Source organism: Plasmodium brasilianum, chromosome 5, assembly GCF_023973825.1.
Source record: "Plasmodium brasilianum strain Bolivian I chromosome 5, whole genome shotgun sequence".
Lineage (NCBI taxonomy): Eukaryota > Apicomplexa > Aconoidasida > Haemosporida > Plasmodiidae > Plasmodium > Plasmodium brasilianum.
Window position 1 is genome coordinate 1,667,751 of NC_090118.1, and position 25,586 is coordinate 1,693,336.

General features: G+C 18.5%; 4 protein-coding genes across 4 annotated transcripts; all 4 read left to right on the forward strand.

Moving 5' to 3' along the window:
• Nucleotides 1–2,009: 2,009 nt before the first annotated feature.
• MKS88_001596 (uncharacterized protein) lies at nt 2,010–2,879 on the forward strand (the record flags this gene model as incomplete). Its single annotated transcript, XM_067214536.1, has 2 exons — nt 2,010–2,096; nt 2,217–2,879. 2 exons carry the CDS (start codon nt 2,010–2,012, stop codon nt 2,877–2,879), a joined length of 750 nt encoding a protein of 249 aa, XP_067074962.1.
• A 2,489-nt stretch (nt 2,880–5,368) lies between these two features.
• MKS88_001597 (uncharacterized protein) lies at nt 5,369–6,364 on the forward strand (the record flags this gene model as incomplete). Its single annotated transcript, XM_067214537.1, has 2 exons — nt 5,369–5,455; nt 5,585–6,364. 2 exons carry the CDS (start codon nt 5,369–5,371, stop codon nt 6,362–6,364), a joined length of 867 nt encoding a protein of 288 aa, XP_067074963.1.
• An 11,791-nt stretch (nt 6,365–18,155) lies between these two features.
• MKS88_001598 (uncharacterized protein) lies at nt 18,156–19,013 on the forward strand (the record flags this gene model as incomplete). The annotated part of the gene is made up of 2 exons (XM_067214539.1): nt 18,156–18,242; nt 18,372–19,013. 2 exons carry the CDS (start codon nt 18,156–18,158, stop codon nt 19,011–19,013), a joined length of 729 nt encoding a protein of 242 aa, XP_067074964.1.
• A 2,627-nt stretch (nt 19,014–21,640) lies between these two features.
• MKS88_001599 (uncharacterized protein) lies at nt 21,641–22,620 on the forward strand (the record flags this gene model as incomplete). Its single annotated transcript, XM_067214540.1, has 2 exons — nt 21,641–21,727; nt 21,847–22,620. The coding sequence occupies 2 exons, from the start codon at nt 21,641–21,643 to the stop codon at nt 22,618–22,620; spliced, it is 861 nt and encodes a 286-aa protein (XP_067074965.1).
• Nucleotides 22,621–25,586: the final 2,966 nt, after the last annotated feature.

Genomic DNA, 25,586 nt, shown 5'->3' on the forward strand with positions numbered 1-25,586 from the left:
GAATTGAAATTTAATATTACTTTTTATTTATCATGTTATTTGCTTTCGTATTGAGTATTATTAATATTATTAAATAAATATAAAAATGATATAACTTGAAAAGTATATAAAATTTACTGATATATATATAAAGATAATGTAAGTATGCATGCTCAATAAGGGAAAAATTAAATATTTCAATGTAAATTAATGTATTTGCGTATGACTTCTTAATTTATAGGATATAAATAATTTAGATAAATATAAAATTTTTTTCCAAAAATATATTATAAAATGTTTTGGAATAACTTGTGTTACTAACATTGAAGATAGTTAAACATAAGTATCAAGAAGAATTTTTTATACAGTGCACTTATTTTTAATAATTTATTTTACAATTTTTATATTTAGGATATTATAAAAATTTTAAGTAGATTAAAGAGCATTATAAATGGAAACATTAACCAATATTAAGGGTGTTATATGTTCATATTGTTTAAAATACTACGATAACCTAAATAAGACTATTCATGAATGTTATAACGAAGTTAGTATATGAGAAAAAGCAATAAATATATAATAATATTAATTTCTGTATTTTTTAATTTGTTTTTTCGGTAACTTAAATAAATTATTTTAGGATTGCCTATTTTTTTCATATTTTTAACTATTCACATAGTATTGTGAAATTTTTGATGGAAAAAATAATATAAATCTAAATATCGGATGGTTACGATAATATATGATATATATAATATTCTTATAATTATAATTCATATGGTTACAATACGTAATTAAAGAAATTTTATTGATATAGTATGTTTAATACTGAAAATGTATTTTTAATAAAATATTCTTTATTTATATATGTATGCAGATTTATGATAATGTATCTGTAAAATGTGTTACTGGAACTAAGTATTTAAAAAAAAACAAAAAAAAAATATATATATTCGTTATAAAATTATAAATAGAACAATTACTAAATCTTATATTATTGTAGATTATATTGTTATTTATCTTTATATGTTATGTACTCATTATATCCTGCAATTTAATTGTGAATTTTTCTCGTTTGATATGTTCTTAAAATTAATATGCAATATTTCTATATTAATTTTATTTTTAATTTGTTTGCTTATTCTTTTAAAAATTTTCGCATTTATATATATTTAATTAAAAAATATATGCGATGATTAAAGGAAAAACGTTTCATTTAGATTTAATAACATAAATTAAATATAATTAATATTATAATTTTTAAAAATGATTATACAAAAATATAAATTCAGTCCTCCTTTTGTTTTGAAATATATATTTTTTCATATATTAGATAGTAGCATATAAATTAGATTATTTAAATACAATATGAGCTGTAAAAGACTTTATACACTTGTGAAGAAACTAAAGTATTTATCATAATTTTTATTACATAAATGTTATTTTTTTTCATTTTTTATTATTATATTATTATAATAACTTACATTTTATTGTAAGTTACTATCTTTTTCAAAGTATAATATTTATTAAATTAGAATTAATAGTGGAGCAATATCTTTATGATTTGTACTTATTGTATTAACTTATAGATTAATGTATGATCTATATTCTCTACGTTCAATATTCTATATATACTCAATAACTCAAAATAATAGGAAACCTCATATTCTTACTTTGATTATTATGAAACGTATTCATAAAAATACTACATAATAATTGCACTTAATCAAATAATTAAATAATTTATTTAGAATATTTATAAATGGATTCGAATTATTTTATTCAAATGAAAATTAATTTTTTTTTTATAATAATATTAAAATACACATAATATAATATATTTTTAAAGTTATGTTTCTTTGTATATATTGTAAAAACAATAACAACTATATACATTTTGTTACGTACTTACAAAGGAATAATAAAAAATTTTTTTTGAGTAAAAAAAATTTTATTTATTAGTAGAAATATGTTATATAATTTAAAATTTTCTCTTTACTAATTATATAAGAATAATAAAAATCCATATAATGGAAATGCCAAAGAAGTTATTCTTATTTACTGAAATTTTTTTTTTTATAATTTCAACTTGGATTCTAAATTTTGAAAATGATGTAGTATTAGAATATTATTTTAATTTATATGTATTTTTTATATATTTTGTTTTTTTTTTTTAATACGAACTTTTAAAAATATATTTTTTTTTAATTAAAAAAATCTTTTCTTATCATTTTTAGATTTCATTTAACAAAATATTGGATGTGAACTATAACCTTGTTCAGAAATTAGACATAAAGAAGTACAGATTACTAGCAAAATATAAGGAGAGCAAGGATTCAAATAGTGCAAGTTTAAAAGATGATATACCTAATAATATAGGTTATTCTCAAATAGATATATTTAATAAAGTAGAAGACACAATGAAACGCAAAAAATCATATAGAAGTTCACTGAATAAGGCGCAATATTATACAGAAGTAATAAATCATAATAAAGGAATGTTTGATGGAAAACATTTCCATTTTGAAAAAAAGTGGATAAAAAAAAAAGATTATGATTATTTTCTTGAAAAAAACAGGAGAATTGGTGATATAGGTTTAAAAAAAATAAAATTTAGGAATTACCAATTTGGAGTTGCTATACTTTTTTTTTTTTTCGTGTTGGGAATAGGATATCCCATATTACAAGGATTAGGTTACTTGGAAACTGTCGCGAAAATTATCATGAAATCAATAAAAAGCGCTTTTAAGTTAGCAGATGACATCCCAGTACCATCCTATACTTATCCATTATTATTTTCTATGCTTCTTTTTATATTAGCTATTATAATAGTAGTAGGAATTACAAAGATCTTAATAAATAATGAAAAATATAAAAAAATTAAATTGATGACTGAGTAAAATGAATAATATGGAATATATATTATTCTATCAAGAAGCCTTCAATGTGAAGTCATGTATGTAAGATTCTTAGTGGTATATTATTAATAAGCATACCTGGAATTGTCATAATGTTACGAATGTACGTTTGCATACTTAGTTTTTTAATTAACAACAATAAAAAATTATTTTTTTCTTTTCTTTGGGGATTTTAATGTTCTTATGTTTATAAATGTGTATACTAAATTATTATAAAAGTTGAATTAAATATATATGACATAATGCTTATATTTATGTAGTTAAATATATTTCTATGGAAAATATATATTTGTTTTTTAAGGAAAATATAGAATATTATAATTCATATATATTTATAGAACTGTGATAAAAGGATTAGTAATAAAAAGTGATGCTTTCTATTTTTAACTTTCTATTACAATAAAATTATTATTTGTTCATTATATGAATTAATATGTGTCATTATATTAAAATTAACCACAAATATATCTGTTTTAGAATTTTATAAAATGTAGTGAATGAATTTTATTGCAGTGATATTTATATATACATATATTTTTTTTCTTTAAAATTAAACTGTTATTCTATAAAATAAATTTATGAGAAATGTGAAAGAAAAAACCTTATTTGTAAAGATATTTTTATCAGATATAATTCTGTTTTTATTATATAAATGTGAAATTATAAATATATAATAAAATAATATCCTTTCTATTTATAGAATATATTAAAATATTTTCTAAATTATATATCCTGAATTTTTACAATTATATGAAAATTTATACGTATATATCTATGTACAAGTAAGCTACATTGTGATGTTAATTAAATTTTACGTAATTATCAATACATATGTATTATAGAGAATATTTATAAATAAATATACTATATATTGTTATCATTTTCTATATTATTATAGGACTAAAATAAGAAAATATATTTAGTCATATATTAATACATAGCATATATAAATATTTTTATTTTTTCTTTGACATAATTGTAAATATCAAAAAATGTGATATATAAATATAATTTTAATTTTCATCAATATTTCAAGAAAAAATATTTTTTTTTCCGTTTTTTTTAATTATTTGTGGGTATTTATTTATGTATTTTAGTTGAAATTTATAGTTTTGCATAAATATATTAATTAAAATTTAATATTATTTCAAATATATATAAAAATATAAATAGATTATATTGACAGTTACTAATTCATTCATATTTGAAACAATAATAGTTTAAATAAATTAAAAAAAAAAGCCTATTTTGTTTTATGCATATAAACCATAAATACAGATTTATTTTTTTATTTTACGGATAATAAGTTTTCAACATGTATAAGTGTAATTTTAATCTTAGTAGTAACATTATGCAGGGTATTACTAGTTTTGTGTATTTGTATAGTGTTCAATAAATAGGGAAATAACAATATTTATTATTTCATTACAATAATTTCATAGTTGTTTTTACACTTTTATTTATAGGTTTATTCTAAAAAACTGTCATAATGTACATTGATGAAAAAAGTGATATCTATATACGTCAATGTCAAAATTAAGATTATGAATTAATGAAGTATATTACGGTAATAATATTTTTAATACACGATTTACAATATATTTATTTTTTATTATATTATAATATATTAGTACGTGAAAATGCATTTGTATGTAGAAATTATATAATAAATAAAGTCCGTAAATTTTAAAACACCTTAATCTTATATAGTGATATAAATTAAACTTAAATTTGTGATTTTCTAAAATTGTTATACAATAATAAAAAATTATAATTTATTCATATTTAAAATATATATTGTTGTATATATGTGGTAATATGATATAAATTCCATTTTTTAAAAATATTATATACAATTAAAGAATAAAAGTGATATAATTAAAATATCATAAAATATTTAATAAAATATTTTTTACAGCATTTATTATACTATTATAATAATTAATATTATTTGACTATAGTAACTTATTTTTAAAAAATATAATGTTAATTAGTAACAGAAAAACATCATTAAAAACTGTTTTTATAATCTGAATAAACAGAGCAAAAAATTATCTATATTCTCTACATTCTATATATTCCACGATCCATATAAACCCAATATAGACAATGATTAAGAAAACTTATATATTTTTTTATTTTATTTTTAAAAGGATAATAAAAGAATAACTTAGGTAATATAATATATTAAATAATTACTTTTTGTCTTTTGAATAATTATAAATAAATGTACATTATTTCATTTTAATGATAATTCGACTATTTAAAATAAAATTAATATAAAACTTATATAAAAAAAAGATATATTTCGTTATATTTGTTGTACGAAGCATTTGATTTATAAAATTTTTATTATTATTGTACAGAAAATATTAAAAAAATTTATAAGTATAGCTTCCATTTTCCTTAGAATTGTATTATATTATAATTAATATTTTGCTTAGTACATTACAATATTATAAATATAAATTATGGAAAAAAATATTAAGTCACTCTTATTTATTAATGTTTCTTCTTTTATCTTTTTAATTTGTATATGGAATTTCACCAATGATATGGTATGATAATAAGATTTAAGTGTATATGTACTATTAATATTCTACTTATTTTATTTTTATTAATACTACTTTTTACGTTTATATTATTTATTCCTTTAAATGTTGAACATTTTTTTTTTATTTTTTTAGAGTTCTATTAATAAATCATTAGATGATGAGAACTATATTGAAAAAAAATTAAATGCAAGAAATTATCGACTACTTGCAAAATGTAAGAACAATAATGATTCAAGTATGGTAGGGTTAAAATTTTTTCCATATAATGAAGAGATAGAAATAAAACACAAGACTTTTGAAGAATCCTCCAAAGCAAAAAACAAATATTCAAATAGAAGTTCTTCAAAATATGCAAAAGACCATAAACAAATTGCAACAAATAAATCTAATATATTCGAAACAAAAAAATATTCTAATCTTGAAAAAAAAATATTCAAAGAACTGGATTATTTCGATTTTCTTGAAAAAAACAGAACAATTAGTAATAAGGTCTACCAACAAACTATATTTAAAAAATACAGATTACGAGTTTTTGTCCCTGTAGCATTATTATTGTTGTTATCAATATATATCATATTAGATGTGTTTTCTTTTAGTGGGCTTATAGAGGCATTGATTATGATACTGAATTCATGCCTTGGTACTGTGTGGTACGGTAATTTACATAATTATTTGAAAAATTGTAAGTTAAGTTGGTTGTTTAAGTCCTCGAAAGAAATAACAGATTATATTGGGACGATAGAAAATAGCGAATGGAAGGCAATAAAAGATCATATTTATGTAGAGAATTTTTTTGGTTATATAGTATATATTGTACCATTAATAATATTATGTATTACCCTTATATTAGGGATTTTTTATTACCATAAAAAAGTAAAGAAATATCAAAAATTGAAGTTCAAAAAAAGGTAATATGAATAAGAAGATATATTTTTTTTATTTATTTAAGTTTTTAATTTGAAGTAATAATAGTAATAAATTTAATATTATGCTTAAGAAAAATGAAAAATATTGCTTAAATTTTATAAACGCTACTACTTATACATACCCTTTTTGATATATAATTGTAAAAAAATATGTTTTTAGTATTTTTATTAATTTGAGAATTTTAATATTTTTTAATTTGTATTATAAATTAGACTTAATCCTGAATAAACATAATGATTTCGTATGAACATTTTTGTATTTAAATAGATTTTCATAAAATATATATGCATGCGCTAAAACGAATATAAAATTTGACAACTCATAAAATTATATAAAGTGAGTTAATTTTTATTTTCTATAAAATTAGTTACATTATGTTTTCAATTTTATGCTAAACCAAAATGTTTATTTATTTAATTTATTAAGCTAATGCCATATCAATTTCGTACTGGAAATATAAGTGTTCTCTTTTATATTTAATGAAAAAAAAGTAGATATATTTCGTTTGATATATATTTATATATATATTTTTCTTAACAAAGCAAAAGCCTAATGTGTACAATTTTAATTATGTATTATAGGAAATATATTATAAAACATTTTTATTTTAAAAGGTTTTTTAATATATTCAAAATTTTATTTTTCAAGACATAAAAGTGATGTTATAAGTACACAAAAAAAAAAATATCCCTTTTAAATATAGTTTAATTAAAATAGTTTACTAACATAGGAATAAAAAATATATACAATTAAATGAAGAGATAAACTATTTAATTTATTATTATAGTGCTCTATTGTGATGTTAATTAAATTTTGGAATGTTTAAATAAATATATATTTATTGAAAATATATTACTAAATTAATTATTTTTTTTACTTTAAGAATTTTTAAAAGATACACTTAATGAAATAATATAGTGCCATATTAACATATAATATGTATAAAATGTTTTTTTTTTTTGATTTTCTATTATGGTAAAATTACTTATATATATATATATATAAAGATATATAATATTAGGTGGTATTAATAATAAATATATATTTTCTACAATCATATAGAACAGTACAATTCTGTTTGTTTTATATTCTCTATTTCTTATGTTGACAAATGTATCATATAAGGAGTTAGTATTATTTAAAAGATACATAAACTATATATGAGACCTACGACAGAATTACTTCTCTATATTTTTAACGCCCATATTTTTAATAGAACGAAATTAAAGAAAAATTATTATTTTTTTATAAATAACTCATAAATAGATAATACTGCTTTTCTACTTAAATAAGTTTTAATTAGATATATTTAAAATATAACTGTATTACTTTGCACACGTTTTAATCAAGTGTTATGTGAATGATTTTGCTTGCAAAAGTTTTGCTAATAAATTTCATCTGTTATATTCGCTTATGTATAGATTCAAACGAAAATGATAATATGATATAAATATATGCTTTAGTTATAATAGTTTCATTAACTTTAAAAATAATTTTTTAGTAAATTAAATAACACATTAATAGTTTTTTTATATAAAAGTATACTTATGAAAGTGTACACATAAAAGAGTACATATGGAAAAATTTAGTTTTGGAACAGAAAATATTGTTATTAAAAATTTTAATAAAAAAACTAATGAATTTTTTTTCTTTTTATAATATTATGTTTGACTATATGTTATAAAAAAATATCTTTTTGTTTATATTATATATATATATATATATATGTAGAATAATTATATTACTACATTATTTTATTATTATTTTTTTTTTTACATTTCTATATGTAATAAATAAACATAATATTTTGTAAAATAAAAAATTCTATTTTAACTGGAATCCTTTCATTTAGGAAATATTTAATCATTAATTATATGTATATATATTTTTCTGTAATTTAGAAAAAATCTTAAGAGCATAAAAGTTATTACAATATTTTTATTTCCTATATGTTACATAAGAAGATTAGCTAAAATAATTTTTATATTGATCATAATAAGACTTATTATGCATTCGTAAAGAAATATTTATTCCATTTTCTTATAAACTATTTATTATGGAAATATTTGAAGTGTATATTAGAATTGTTAAAAATATTTTACATGTAATGTACGTATATTTTATGAAAATTTTACGGAATGACAGCTATAATAATGCAGTTAACCTTCAGTTATTTAATAGATTTATATAAATTAAAAATGAAAATGTACTATTAATTAAGAGAAATAGAGAAAGAGTTATATCTGATTTTTTACAATTATTGACTAGTAATTATTATTAAATCTAAGACGAAAAATGTGTACGCAAGAGATCATACACAAAGTCAACTTTATTGTACCTATTTATATTTGAAGATGAGTTAATAAATTCATGATATTTTAATTATTATAATTGATATATTATATTATATCTTATAATTAAGCAAGTAGTAAAATATTATTTTTGATTATTATTATTATGAATGCATTATTATTAAGTTATATAGGACTTTTAAAAAATAATAATTTTGATAACTTAATAATAAGGAAATAAGATAAGAATAATTAGTAAACTTTTATTGAATAACATATATTAACATGATCCTTAGTTATTATATAGTCATTTAAATTGTTTCTGAATTTAAGTAATATTATATTTCATATTTTAAAAAATATTATAACATAAAAAAAAAAAAAATTAATTAAAATTTTATTCCTTTCTATTATTAGAAAAATATAATATACGGAAAAAAAACATATAAATAATAGAATATAATATGTATATAGTCGATATAGAAATATGTGCTTAGTTAATTTGTATTTATTAAATACTTTAATACGTCTGTATTGTTTTGTTTAATATGGTAAGTATGAGGATATACACATGAAAAATTGTAATATAATCTTTAAAGTAATTATTATTTAATTGCAATAATGTATAATTTACACATAATAATTATATATAGGCCAGTATATTAAAATAAGGAAGTAATTAGAACAACAATTATAATCTTACCTTATTAGTTATTTTTCTTATATATAACAGTGTAGTTGATAAAAATTAACTCCTATAAAAAGAAAAATAAAGATACCTTATAATTATTACTTTTATCAATATGGAATAAGAATTTATTAAAAACATTGTACGTGTTTTTGTATGGGCATTATTTTTTTATTCTCTTTACTTGTACATCTTTGTATTTATTTAAATATTTGGTTAAATGGATTATATAGATATTATTTTATGCATGTGTTACTAAATTCCATATTTACTGTTATATTTATGCCTCTTTTATTTTTTTAAACTTTTATAAATATTTACACGTGAATACAAGTAGTTAATACATATTAATTATGTATCTAAAATTCAAAAGCATTGTTAATATTTTTTATGCCTCCTTTTCAACTAAATTTGAATCTTCCCTCTATTATCTCAAATTTATGCTTTATGTTTTTAACATATTTTTATTATTATTATTTTTTAATTTATATTTGAAATATTATAAATGAAAAGTGAAAATTATAAAATTTTAAGTATACTAATTTTTATAGGAATTTAAAAAAAAAAAAAAAAAATAGAATTCTTTTTTGTCATTATGAAAAAGTCACTAATGTGTTAATCGAGAGCTAACAAGTTGTAATAATTATTGTATTGTATGTAATTATAATTGCAAATGTTATTAAGTTTTTTTTTTTGGTATACTGTGTATTGTATTATTAACCGGTCTAGTACATGAAAAAGTTTTAGCGTAAAATAAAATAGAGTATAGAGAGTATTAGCAGTATGTGTATTATAAGAATTGAAATTTTACCATAATGAAGACACAATTTCGTTTTTTTGGCTACCTTTATTTCTATCGGGATGTGTTATTTTTCGTAAAAAAATGTTAATATAAAAAAAGAGAGAACGGAGAAGAAGATAAAAGATAGATGAAAGATCATGCAAAAATAAAACTAGAAAAAATGTAACAGAAATCATAAAAAAAAAAAATAAATAAAATAACACAAAGTATAGTTATGTATTATAATGAATATATAACAATAATGAACATTTAAAAATCTTTTTTTTCTTCTTTTAATTTGTTTCCCTTTGTAAATGGACAATTAGAGAGATATACTTCTAAAAAATGAAGATAGATATATATATAAATTGTTAATACAGATGATACATAAAGAAGAAAAAATTAAAAAGAGAGGAAGGGTAATTGCGCATGTTGTTATTTTTCTCTTAGGAAGTTAGAGACGACGAAAATATGCAAAAATTAATTTTTAATTATATACTCCTTTAGGACTCAGAGGCATATAAAATGAAATCTACTATTTACAAAAACATTTTATGCATCAAAAATGCTGCAGTATCTTGTGCATATGTAGATATGTGTTCATATGCTGGATAGGATTATGTATTCATTTATGCATTTACGCATACGTGCATTTCTATATTTCATAAAATGAATATTTATTTTTATATCTAGTTAAATATTTTAATTATGTGTTCATATATTTAAAAGGGCTGATGCAAGGATTTACTGCTACACAGAGTAAACTTGATAAAATTAGAAATAATAAACGAAATAATATGCAATATATATATTATAGTTTGTCTATTTTCTTTTATGATAATACTTCTTCAATTTTTTATTATGCGCGAGATACATACGTATTTATTCAAAAATTTTTTTATGTAATCTCCCAATCATATGTAAAGCTAAGTAACTCAATCAGAAGTATACATTTATAAAGAAGCTAATGAGAACATAATCCTCTTAAAAAAAATAAATAGAATAAGATTTTTTTCTTTTGTTGTTAATTTTATATATATAAATAGCATACACAGTTTGAAGACATATTCATGTACATGTATATGTATATGATATCATTATTTATTATCAATTATTTATGAATATAAGGTGCATGTACATACATAATTGCTTCTTTTTTTATTTTAGACTAGCTTTTATTGGATGTTTTATCTTGTTTACATTCAAGAGTTGTAAACGAACGAACATACATATGTATATAAATATACAATCTTTAGAATATTGGATTCTTATTTACATGTAATTATTTACTTTACCACATTATGTTCCTTTGTTGTATATGTAAAAAAATAATATTAAGTTTATTTACATAGAAAAGGATAAATCACATTATAAGATTCAGATAAATGACAAGGAAGCATAGCTCCAATGAATGGAATTAGTTGTAACAGCTATTTCCATTACGAATGTTAATAAAGAAAAGGAATAAAAAAAAATTTAAATTGTAAGTCATATGAACAGAGAGCTGTTTATATTAATTAGTTGAAAAGAAAATTCGATCAACAGCAGTCTTTATAATATTGTGTTAATATTTTTAACGTACTTCTGATTAACTATATTGAATATTCTTATATGGAGTTTAATTAATATGTTTATCGTAAGCATTCAGAACGTTAAAATAAGAACATAGAAAATAATAAAGTATAAGGAAAACAAATATAAATGTACAAACGCATGCTATTAGTTTGTCCTCTTATAATAGAAAAAATCTTATATAAGTAAGTAAGTATATGAATACATATACTGTATCTGCATGATAATGCATATGTTAATAATTGTTTCCACCGTTAAGCAAGCATTTAAGTATACATATGTAATAATTAAAGATGGGCGCAGGAATATTACGTATGCATATTTTCACGTAATGTATTAATTTATTTGGATCATAGAAAAAATAAAATATTATACTTTAATTTTTGTTTTAATTATGTTATAAGATTTACAATTGTTATATGTGTGTAAACTTATAATATAAAACAGCAAAAAATGTATAGAAAAAAATAAATTAATTAGAAAAATTAATTACCTGTAATATTACATAGTAGAATGAAAAACATGAAGATAAAAGGAGTAATAATGCGCATCTTAGCGTTTATTTCAATACATTTATGTTTGTGTAGAAGTATCTCAATAGAAATCATTGTGGTAATAGTGCTGTAGAAAAATTTTAGTAGTTCTATAGTAAGGAAAGTCATAAAAATATTACTTATCGAAGTAATTTTAAAAAAATAATTTCACTGAAAATAATATATTACGGACATTAATTTATATTTAAATAATAAATTGAAATAAAAAAAAGTCATGTAAAATGTTATTATTATAATACATGCAACACCATCAATTAAAAGGAATGTAATCCATCATAATAAAATATATATATATGTTAAATAATTATTACAAGTGGACAATATATCTACAACAAACAAAAAAATTTTTGGTGATTAATATAAATATATGAATGTAATTTAATAGATATACTTATATACAATAATTATATATATTTAATCATACTATTTATGTATTTTGTATACATTTACTCAGGAAGTACATGAAAATGTCAAGACGAAAGGACAATTATTTATAGATTATTAGCAAAATTTGGCAAATATGTATAATTAATTTAAATTGATTTGGATATTAATAATAAATACAACATCCAAAAAATAATTTAGATAAAAATAAATATATAAAAAGTTATAAATAGTGTTACATGAACATTTAGAACATATATATTAAATGTGAGATTATAAAATGAGTAAACTATAATATTATATGTTAGTTATAAAATACAATATTAATTATTAAGGTGTATTATAAAAATTTTTTAGATAAATGATAAATTTTAATGCTTGATTATGTAAAACATATTCAGAAGAAAGAAATACAGAAAGTTCTTGAAGTATAAATCTTATCAAATAAGTTTATATCTATATATGTTACAAAATAAAATAAAAAGACAATTAACTTGTTTTTATAAAGTTTTTTAGGGCAGTGTGTGTATATAGTATATTAAAATTTAAAACATTTGTTATAAAGTTTTTAAATGATTATTTATATGAAAATGATTTTTCTCATACAAAATAATATAAATTTATTATTATATAAATAAAATAACATATTTAATATATTATATTTTTATAGTTATATATATACTTACCATTCAGCAAACATTATTAAAAATAGATTTTCTTACGTTTAAAGGTGTGTTTCATAAAGCATTTAATTTGTTTATCTATATCACATAGAAGTTGCAATTTAATTGATGGTGTAGGTATTATTTATTTGTTAATCAGTAAAAATTAAGCACCCTTATATCCTCTATAAAAATATGAAAAATAAAAATATTGGATTAAAACTTTTCCTAAATTACATTATACGTTATTTTATATGTTATATTTTCTTATTTCGTAATAATATTAATTTTTTGCTGTAATTGTTTTTTTTAACTGTTATATCTACTAAAAATTTCTTATTTTTTTCATTTACAATTTGATTCTTTCTATTTAATACTGTCATTTTTAGAGAACGTATAGATTTATATTTTTCTTAGCAAAAAAAAAAAAGAAAGAAAAAAAAACAAAATATAAATTAGTAAATTTTATATTAATAATAATATAAAAAAGTAGTTTTATTAAAATATATAAAAATTATAATATCATATTTATAGTAGTGTGATACAACTACATAAAGTGTTAAAATCTATAGTAGTTATTAAAAGATAAGAGTTTCTTATGTAAATTTAATAGTGGACTGAAATTTTTATATTATTTGGGAGTAAGTTCTTTAGATACATTAGACATATGGTACATCTTAGGTTTCAATTTGTGCTATAAAATTAATTAGCCTCTTTTTATTATTTTTTCCCCAGTCTTGTTAATAATATTATATGTATGCAGTGACTTACTTTTTTCAATTATAAAATAAGGTTTTAAGGGAATAAAATGTAAAGTTGGTTAAACCTATTAAGGGGATTAAAAACAAAATTAACAGATATATTACTAATATATGCTGATGTATGTATTCTCACAGCATATATTTTCTTTTTATTCTTATTATAAAATAAATTATTTATACCCTAAAGAAGCGATTTTAATTCTTATCTAAAAAGTATTGATATTAAAAATTTATTATTATTCTGTTACGCTAATAAAATGTATATAAATTATTGGAGAATTCTTAATAAAAATAGTTTTGCTCAAAATTATTTTATTCGATATTAATTTAATTATAAGTAAACTTTCCGAAAATATTTGTAAATGAATTTTTAATATAAAATTTTTTTTTATGCAATTTATTTTATTTTTGATATTTAATATTTTTTTTGAAATATAAAGTAAAATAAAATAAAATAACAGAGGAAATAATTATATCTCTTTATCTGCAATATGGGTACAAATAATTAATTTTTTTGAAATATATATATATATATTCTAAAATTAAGTAATTCCAATTTTCATAAAAAAATCAATATTTTATTTTAGTTAAAACACTTAAATCTATCTTTATTATTTGAATATATACTTATTTAAAGAGTAAGTTATGACCTGGCAAATTTTTTTTTCTATAATTTTGGATACTGCAAGTTATATATATATAGATATACAGTTATAAGAAAAATTTCCTTATTCGTTAGTAAATTCATCACATTATAAATGAAAAAAATATTTTCTTTTAATTCTAGTGCACTTCTGATAAATATTTAGACGATTAGAACTCTGCCGATGGAGCATTAAATTCTAGATCTGATATATCATTATTAAAATATAAGAAGGAAAAAATAAATTTATATTTAACAGATAAGCTACCTGAAAATGCATGAGATGATTCATAAAATGAATATAGTGACATTAAACAAACTTATTATAGAAAGGATTAATATATAGACAACCATAATTCAAGAGATAAATCTGAAAAATTATTCAAGAAATAACCATCGCTTATATGTAAAATCTCCAGATATAGCTCTCATTGAATAACTACTATATATATAATTTATTTCTATTAATAAACTCAAGATATTTACCGATTCTCTCCAGAAAAAAAGTTTAAAATGTTCAGCATATACTAATGCGGTTTAAATATATGGTCTACCAGTAATAATTTTTATGATAATATTTCCACTACTTATTTTAGAGGTTTTTGTGGAATCAGCTTAACCTGTTTTCATTAGTAAATATTAATATAATATTTTTTCCCGAATAAGCTGGAAAGGAAATGGTATTTTGCCTTATTTTTTTTTTATGTTTTTCAATTGTTATTTATATACTGATAAAATTTTTGGAATTTTCAATTTATGTGAAAAGAAATGGTGTACAAACCCATATATAATAATTTCGCTTATTTAAGAAAATATATTTATTCCATAATTAATCATTTTATATTTTATGCTTAATGATAATGTTTTCAAAAGTAAATTTCCAATATATAAACAAAATTAATTTTGCAGCCTAGATAGTGTACTTATGTATATTGGCGAACAAAGTAAAAAAATATACATTATTTACGAAAAATTTAATATTTCTATATTATTATTATTATTATCGTACCATATATTTATGAAGTAAGTTAGTATTCTTATTTATAGTTTATACATTTATTTTGCTAAACAAAAATGCGAAATTGATATTATCAAATATTCGTAATAAAAATATGTGATTTATATGAAAAAATTTTAAGTGCAAACGTCTTATTTAAACTTGTATTATAGTAATCATAGTATTATTTAATTTAATAAATAAAATCTGACTTAATACAACTTAATTCAGATAGTGAAATAATTTATATATTTAACGACAATGTTTTTTGTTTTTGTATGTTTGTATGGGGTTGTAAAATTATTTGAAAATGTTTATAATATATTATATATAATTTTTTTCTTAGTTTATTATAACGAAATACATATTTCATTTTTTTTGTTTTGTTTCAAATGTAATTTCTATAATAATCAATATTAATCAAATAGTAAATGAAAATAAATTAATTAGAAAAATGTGTGTTTTGAAGCTTATTTCATGTAATATTATATTTTGTATTTTTATGCATGATATCTAAACACATTTTATTAATTTTTGATTTTAAAAATAAATGTTTAATAGCGCATTAAATATTATAGAATTGATAAAGATTTATAATTAAATAAAGGTATATATTTTGATAAATTATTATTATTTTTTAATTTATATAAATATTGTACATAAATCTAATTTATTTATATGTATTATATATATAAAATAAAAAAATACATGATAATGAAAAACTAATATACTTTCTTATTTTTGAAAATATTAAATGAATACATCTTTAAACGAATATTAAGCTGAAATTAAATTTTAACTTACATGAATTATACCTGTTCCTCTATCTTAGACTATATCTGTCTTAACAAAAATGTATAATATATATATATATATATAATGAAGTTCAGTCAATCTAATAATGATATATAAGTTAGTTTTAAGAATAAATGAATTTGATTGAATAACGTCATTCTATAGAGATTTACATTTATGCATTTTTGATATTTTTCACTTTTTCTTTATATGCTATTTTATTCCAAAAGTATCATGATATTAAATTTTTGTAAAAATATAAGGTGCTTATATTAATGATTATTAATTAATAGAATACTGCAATCCGCTTTTTTATAGAACGATCATATGTAAAAGAAAATCCATGTTATACGTGTAATTCAATTAGTAAAAGTATTGTTATATTTATATTAATGCTGTAAGATCTGATATATTTTAATTAAAGTATTAAGATTTATTTTGTACAAAAGAATTAATTATATAAGTACTGATTATATAAATTATGTTGCAAATAATTTGTAAGCTTTTAAAGTGATTAAATTCTATTTTTTGCCTAATATCTATGCTTATAAGATAAAATATAACACTACAGTTTAGATTAATATTCGATTTATTAATATCAAGATATATGTATTTAAATATTATTGTCTTAAATAACGATTGAAATTATGTATTTTTTTTTTTTTTTTTTGCTAAAATATAGTGTGATCTAGAGCAAGTGAAAATAATATTTGCAAATATGAAAAAAAAGCTGATATAGTTACTAATACTAATTTTAATATCTTTCTAACTTTTTTTTATTATATTAGCATTTCTTGGACATATATATATGTTAAGACTATGAATCAGAAAATATATTTGATGTAGAAATATTGACAAGAATTAAAATTAGATAACAACTATAGTTTAAAATTGTTATGTTATTGATATAAAAATTGAGGTAATATTTAATTTTAAAATTAAAATCGTTTCATATATTATGTAGTATATTATAGATATGATTATTTAAGTATATTATGGATTATAAAAAAATAGAACTAGCATGATTAATATAACATAAATAATTGTTAAAAAAATTAGATCTTCTAATTTTTTATAATTATTATTATATTATTATAATATTTATTTTCTTTTATAAATAATAGGCATATTACATTTATATAATATTTATTTAATTAGAAATATTTATAGGAAATGATTATTAATTTTTCAAATATTTTCTTAAAATATGGATGGATACGTTATCTCTATTCTAAATATTCTATATATTATATAAACTCAATATAAAGGAATATCATGAAGTAAAATATATATCTTTTTTTTTTTATGATAAGCGTTAATAAACATAAAAATTTTATATTTCTACTATATTAAACAATTAATATATATATGATATATATTTATGAATGAATTCAAATTATTTTATTTTAACGTAAATTAGTTTTTTAAAAATATAATTAAGATAAATATTCTATAATATATATTTAAAGTTATTTTTCCTGATTTCTATTGTAAATACATTACAATCATATACATTTAATTACATTTTTACAAAAAAATAATACAAAAAATTAGAAAAATAGATATAGTACCTTTGTCGTTAAATGTATATAATATTAATATTAATTTTCTGCTTACTATGTATATTACAATATAAAAAATCTATACAATGGAACAAAATATTAAATTAATTTTATATGTCAAAATTGCTGCTTTTATCCTATTAACGTGGATATGCCATTTTAACAATTATAAGGTATTTTAATATTATTTAAGAATATTTTTTATTATTAATATTTCTATTCTTGTTTTTTTATAAATACTCTTTTTTGGTGAGGCACATTATCTGTTATTTTAAATTATAATTATTTACTTAATTTTTTAGCTTTCTTTTATCAAATATTTTGATGAGGATTACAACATTGGTAGAAAAATATATATAAGTAATTCTAGATTATTAGCAAAAACTAAGCAAGAATTAAATTTAAATGTTTTAAGCTTAAAAAGAGATAAACCAATTAGTGCAAAGCGGGAAAAAGGAAATAACAAAAAATCGAATAGAAATTCATTAAATAATGCCAGATACTATACAGAAGTTGTGGATTATAATAATAGCATGTTTGATGGAAAACATTTCCATTTTGAAAAAAAATGGATTAAGAAAAAAGATTATGATACTTTTGTTGAAAAAAACAGTAGAGTTACAGATATAGCTTTAAAAAAAATAAAATTTAGGAATTACAGTTTTGGAGTTGTTATATTTATTCTTTTTTTTTTGTTAGGAATAGGATTACCTATATTAAAAGGATTAGAAGCATCAAAGGAATTTGGACAAAATTTAGAATTTATGAAAACTTTTTGGGGATATATAGATACCGCGTTTAAACAAATAGGAGTAAACCAAGATTCTTATGGTATATTTTTTTCTATAGTTATCATTGTATTAGGAGTTATACTTATAATAGCGATTCCTAAAATCTTGAGGAATAATGAAAAATATAAAAAAATTAAGTTGATGTATAAATAAAAAGGAACATGCATTTCTGCATAAGTACGTTATTAATATGATGTTTTATGTCTTATATCTGTAGTGTTATGTGCTCAACAATTATATGAATTATTTCTATAATTTCAAAAAGCCATTTGTGCATACCTAATCTTTTTGTATAGTAGTAAAAAATTGTATTCCCTGTTTATTGTAAATGTACATGTTTTCGCATTCAGTAATTTTTATTTTAAAATGATGTTCTAGCTTAGTTAAAAATTAAAGATCAATATATATTTTTATGAATTTAAATAAATGTTGTGAAAAATACATATGTGCGCGGTAAAAAATATATATAATAACACAAACAATATAATTTTATTTAAGCATTTTAATTTATATTTTAACTAAAAAATAATTTTATCTTTTCGTCCAGTTTAATTAAAAAATAATAATTTGTTGAGATAATTTATAAAACGTATTATTAGTTTTAATTTAACAATAAATGTGTCTTATTTGTTTTTAATAATTTGAATACAATTTTTTGAGTTGATGTTTATCTAAATATATTTTACTGTAGTAGAAACATAATACTTGTTCTATGAAATATCATTTATGTGAAATATGTAATAAAATGTATTAAATGTAAAAATTTTATATATTTTACGTTTCTTCTATATTGTATATATGTGATATTATAAATAAATAATAAAATAATATACCTTTTAAATATATATTATTTTTAATTACTAACATGAATATACTATGTATATACAACTGAAATAAAAGAACCATAAATTATTTTATGTTTGTATTTAATTATTGTGTAAATACAATTTTACAAGAAGTATTTAAATATATATTAAATTTAAAATTAATGAATAGATACATTTTATGTTCTTCTTCTTATTTCTTTTTTTTCAAATATTATGTTAACTAATTAAAGGTTATGTATTTATAGATATTAAGCACAAATTTTTTTTTTTTTTGTTTAACATAATTCTAAATTTTTGAAGAGTTATATATATTTAACAATTTAAAATATAGTTATCAATTGAAATAAATATATTATTTTTATAATTTTTTCATTATATGTATGTACTATTTTTTATGGTTGTATATAAATATATTAAGTAATGATATAGTATTATTACTAAAATATATAAAAATAGGTATAATTTATATTGATCATTATTAATCTTTTTATAATTATAACAGTAACTTTTTAAATAAAATAATACTAAAAAAAATAATTTTTTTTTTTATATATAATTTATAATTACAAATGTAGCTTTTTTCATTAAATAATAAAGTTCATACTATTTCTATAAAATATTAAAAAAAATTTTGTGTAATTTTTATAACAGTAAAAATTTGATGTAGGGGACTATTAATAAATTTCTATCATTATAATATATGAACAGATAAGATTATGCCTGCATTTAATAATTTATTATTATATTTACGCAACTGTTTATTTAATAGTACATTATTAAAATTACTTCAATCATTATGATAAAAAAAATACATAACTAGACATACTATATATTTTTATGCATGAAGTAATTATGCTAAAACATTGTTCCAACAAAATCATTTTGATGTTAGCACATTTCATGAAAAAGTTATTTTATAATTTATTTCTTTTGTTATTTTGATTTCATTTTTTTTATTATATTTCTGCTAAACATGTATATTTTAAAAAAAAAAATAGGAAAAAAAAATGAAGTAGTAGAATTTAGAAATATTTAAGTTACAAGTAATCATATGAATTAAACAAAATTAAAAATTGTATTTTTTTAAACATACTATACAAAATTGAAATATTATAATTCAAATACCTATATATATATTATTTTAAATGTTTGGTTGTATATTATGAAAACTATATTTTGAAATATATTACAAAATATAAAAGAATTCATGTTTAAGTGGTAACATGGTGAATGCTATAAAACATATAATACAAAGCATTGTAAAAAAATATAGTTTTATCTATTTATTATTAATACTATTGTATTATCATAATATGTAACGTCATTTAAAAATAACCAAAAATTTTGCCAAAACATAATATTCATATATTAGATTTATTAGTAAAAAGAATTTATAAATATAATTGTTATTATCTGAATATACAAAAAGGATTATTTTGTACGTTCTCTCCATTCTATATTATATACATTCTGTATTCTATACTTTCTATATGAAGTATATCCCATATTTTGTAAGTACTATAAACTGTAGAAAACGTAATCTGAATAAATTCACTTTTTATAAAAATTAAGAAAATTTGTATTTTTAGTTTTTTACTTTATTTTGTATATGATTTAACAAATTAATTATTTAATTAATCTACTATATTAAATAATTAAATAATATATATTAATATTTATATAAGAAATAAATATGTTTTATTTTAATATAAATTAAATTTTCTATTAAATATCCTTAAGATATTAATTTTATAATATATTTCTAAAGTTATTCTTTATAGTTACTGTATAGAAGATTATAGATAAATATATTTTATTATGTTTTTACAAACGAATAAACAACATCTAGATAAAAAATTAAATAAATTATATATTACACTTCATCATTAGAAGAATATTATATTATTAGTAGTATTTTCTTTCTGAGAATATACAATATTGAAAATATATATGATGGAAAAAAGTATTAAGATACCATTATTTATTAAAATTTCTTGGTTTATCTTTTTAAATTGGACATGTCATTTTAATAATGATGTGGTATTTTTATATTATTTAAGCATAAGTTCATTATTCTTTATTTTCTTTTTTTTTTTTGTAAGTTTATGAGTATGAAAATTACGTATTAGATAAATAATAAATATTTATATTTTTTTTAGTGTAAGCCTAACAAAAATTTGGAAAATAATTACATTCTTGGTAAAAAATTATCACTGAAATTTTATAGAATACTAGCGAGAAGTAAAAAGTTTAATGGTTCCTGTTATGTAGCTTTGAATCAAAATTTAAAAGATAATAAAATACAGGAAGAAAAATACTTTTTTAATAACCAAAAAGGTTTTCTAGAAAAAAGGAAACAATTAAGTGGAGGTTTGTCAAAGAATGAAAGATGCAATAAAAAAGTTATGAAAAATAATTATAATATATTTGAAACAAAAAAATATTCTCGTCTTGAAAAAAAAATATTCAAAGAATTGGATTACATAGATTTTCTTAAAAACGACAGAATAATTAGCGATAAGGTATATAAAAAAGTAATACGTAAAAAATTCGGATTACGGATTTTTATACCTGTATTACTGTTATTTTTTTTTTTACTATCGATCATACTAGATTTTTCTGGTTCTTATGGACTTATAAATGGATTGTTTCAGCTGTTTAAAATTACTTCATTACCGTGGCACGAGAAAATAAATGGATTACTGCATAAATCACCTATAGGTGAATTTTTCAAGAGTGTGATGAAAGAATTTACTAAATCAGTGAGTGGTAAGGAACAAAAAGTGAGAGTTATAGATTATTCAGTGAATTTTACGGACTTTTTAATATATTTTATACCTTTCTTTATATTAGGTGTCACACTTATATTAGGGGTTTTTTATTATCATAAAAAAGTTAAGAAATATGAAAAGATTAAATTTAGGAAAAGATAAAAGTAATATTACGAAATATATCTATTTATGTAATGAATTATACGATTTGGAATAATATCAATAATATCATTACATTTATTCATAACAAATATTCATTTTATTGCCTAAATTTTATAAATACGCACTCTTATACCTATTATTTTTGATATAGAACAATAAAAATATATGGCCTTAGTTTTTTTTGACAATTTTTAGATTTTAAAATTTTTATATATGTATTGTAAGCTATTGTTTTATCTTTGCTAAATATGATGGTTATCTAAATATTTTTTGTATTAATATAGATTCTCATAAAAAATAAATGTGTATATCTTAAAATGAATACATAATAGAACTATTCATATAATTTTATTGAAATGTGGTAATTTGAATATAATATAAAAATTCTGAATTTATGTATTTATTCCTTTCTAATATAAAAGAATTATTTTTTTTGGTTTATTAAGAAAATGCATTATTAATTTTATATTAGCAGCAAATGTTTTCTATTTCGTATTTAATGAAAAGAAAGTAATTATATTACGTTTAATTGATTTTCATAAATTTAAAAAAAAAAAAAACATAATATTTATTCTATAAGTTATATTTCATGACAATTTTGTAAAAAAAGATATTTATTGTAAAAAGCTTTTTAACGTATTTTTATTTTTTTTTTCATGATATATATTTGAAGTTATAAATATATAATAAAAATAAAATTTTTATTAAATAACAATTATTTATAATTATGAACTTATTGTTTCCATATTTAAAAAATTAAATGAATAATTAGAAGCATTTTTTAATTTCTTATAATGCATATTATTGGAATTAATTTAATTTAGAATAAATTAGCTATATATATATTATAATGAAAATTTATAGAAAAAAAAAAGTACATAATTTTTTTTATTTTTTTACATCAATAAAATGTTAAACGGAAAATAAAATGCAATTATATATTATTTGAAAATGTGAATAAATTAGTTTCTATGCTTTTCCACAATAGTGCAATTTTAAATATGTGCATAGATCTGTGAAAAGCTATATTACTTTTAGGGGCAATGAAAAAAAATATCTATTTTCTACATATATACCTTAAAATGAAAGTACTTTATATATATAGTTTCTTTATATCTATAAATATATCATATAATAAATTAATAAGATTTTAAGGATATATATAAATATATATAGTTTATAATGTTATTGCTAATTCATTTACATTTATAATGCTTATTTTTTTTATACAACAATATTAAAAAATGTATTATTATTTTTATACATAATTTATAGATGAATGACATTACATTTTTGGTTAGATACATTTTAATCAAATGAATGTACGTTGCATGTTTTTGCATATAACAGTTTTTATAATAAAATTCATGATTATATTTCAATTATTATATTTATTTGGTGTTAGGTTCAAAAGAAATTATAATATTAATATATTTTTTAATTATTCCTCAAGTATATACACTTTAAATTATTATATGTTTAATTAAACATAAAACGAACATTTTTTTTTTTTTGCAATATACATATAAGAGGTGAAAATATAAAACTAACATATATGGACAATTAAGCATGGGTAGTGAGAGCAGGTTACTAATAATTATTTTAGTATTATATGTTTGTATATTTTTAATATTCATCAATACTGTATTTTATTAAAATATTTTTTTCCGTATGTATATAACATACATATACGTATATGTAAAATAATTCTATTACGTTATATATTTTCTTTTTTTAGTTTTTAATTTTTGCTGAACTTTCTACAAGTATTTGCATGCTTATACATGTAACTGATATATATTATATATGTACATGTGTATATAATGCGTTATTTAGGTCAGATTATTTTATCATTTTTACCTAAATATTTTAATTCTTTTTTATATCGTGTATCCAAATTATTCCCTTTTACCTTCTTGTCTAAAATTAATATTTAAACATTCATAATTTAAAGAAAATCAAAATGTTAAATTTTAAGTAAATTAAATTGTATAAGAATTCTTATAAAAAAGGAAAAATTTAGAATTCCGTTTTATTTTTATGAGAAAGTCATTGAAGTGCAAATAGAGTGTTAAGCTCTTATAATAATTGTTGTTATATATTTATATTAATTATAAATGTCAAGTTTTCATTTTTCGATATATTATTCGTTGTGCCCTTCAATAATAAAGATGTATTCATGGAAATATTTTATTAAAACAGGAAATAGTGAATACAAAAAATTAACAAGATTTACAATATGAACACAGAATATGGACACAATGGAAAACACACATTTGTTTCTTTTGGGTTACATACATCTATATGAAAATGAGATAATCTTCGTAAAAGGTAGTTTTGATGAAAAGGAGAAAATAGAGAAGAAAAACTATAGCTGAGAAAACAAGAAAAAGTAAAATCAGAACAAATGAAAACAAAAATAATAAAAAAAAAAAAGTAAAATAACATAAAGAATAACTATGTACGATAACAAATATATAAGCATAATATTCATTTTAAAATTCTTTTTTTTTTTTTACTTTTTTCATGTTATGTGGATAATTAAATTGATGTTCTTCTAATAAATGAAGGGGGATATAAATATAAATGATTAATACAAAGCAGATATAAAAAAAAAACTGGTAAGTGTATCTGTTTTTTCCGTTTTCTTACTTTTTATATTAATTTAGTTCGTTTGGGAAGGTGAAAAACGGCAAATATAAATTTGTAATTATATACTTTATTGCAATTGAGGGATACAAAAAAAAAAATCTATTTTTTACAAAGACTTATTATGTGTTTAATGTACTGCTGCACCCTATACATATTTGTGTGTATACATGTTTGCATATGTGGATATAGATGTATACATTCGTAGGATTTCGTGTGCACTCACATTTTTCTGCACATGTACCTTCCAATGTTTCATAAAATGAATATTTATTTTTTTACCTAGTAAAATACTTTGAATTATTTCATCATATATT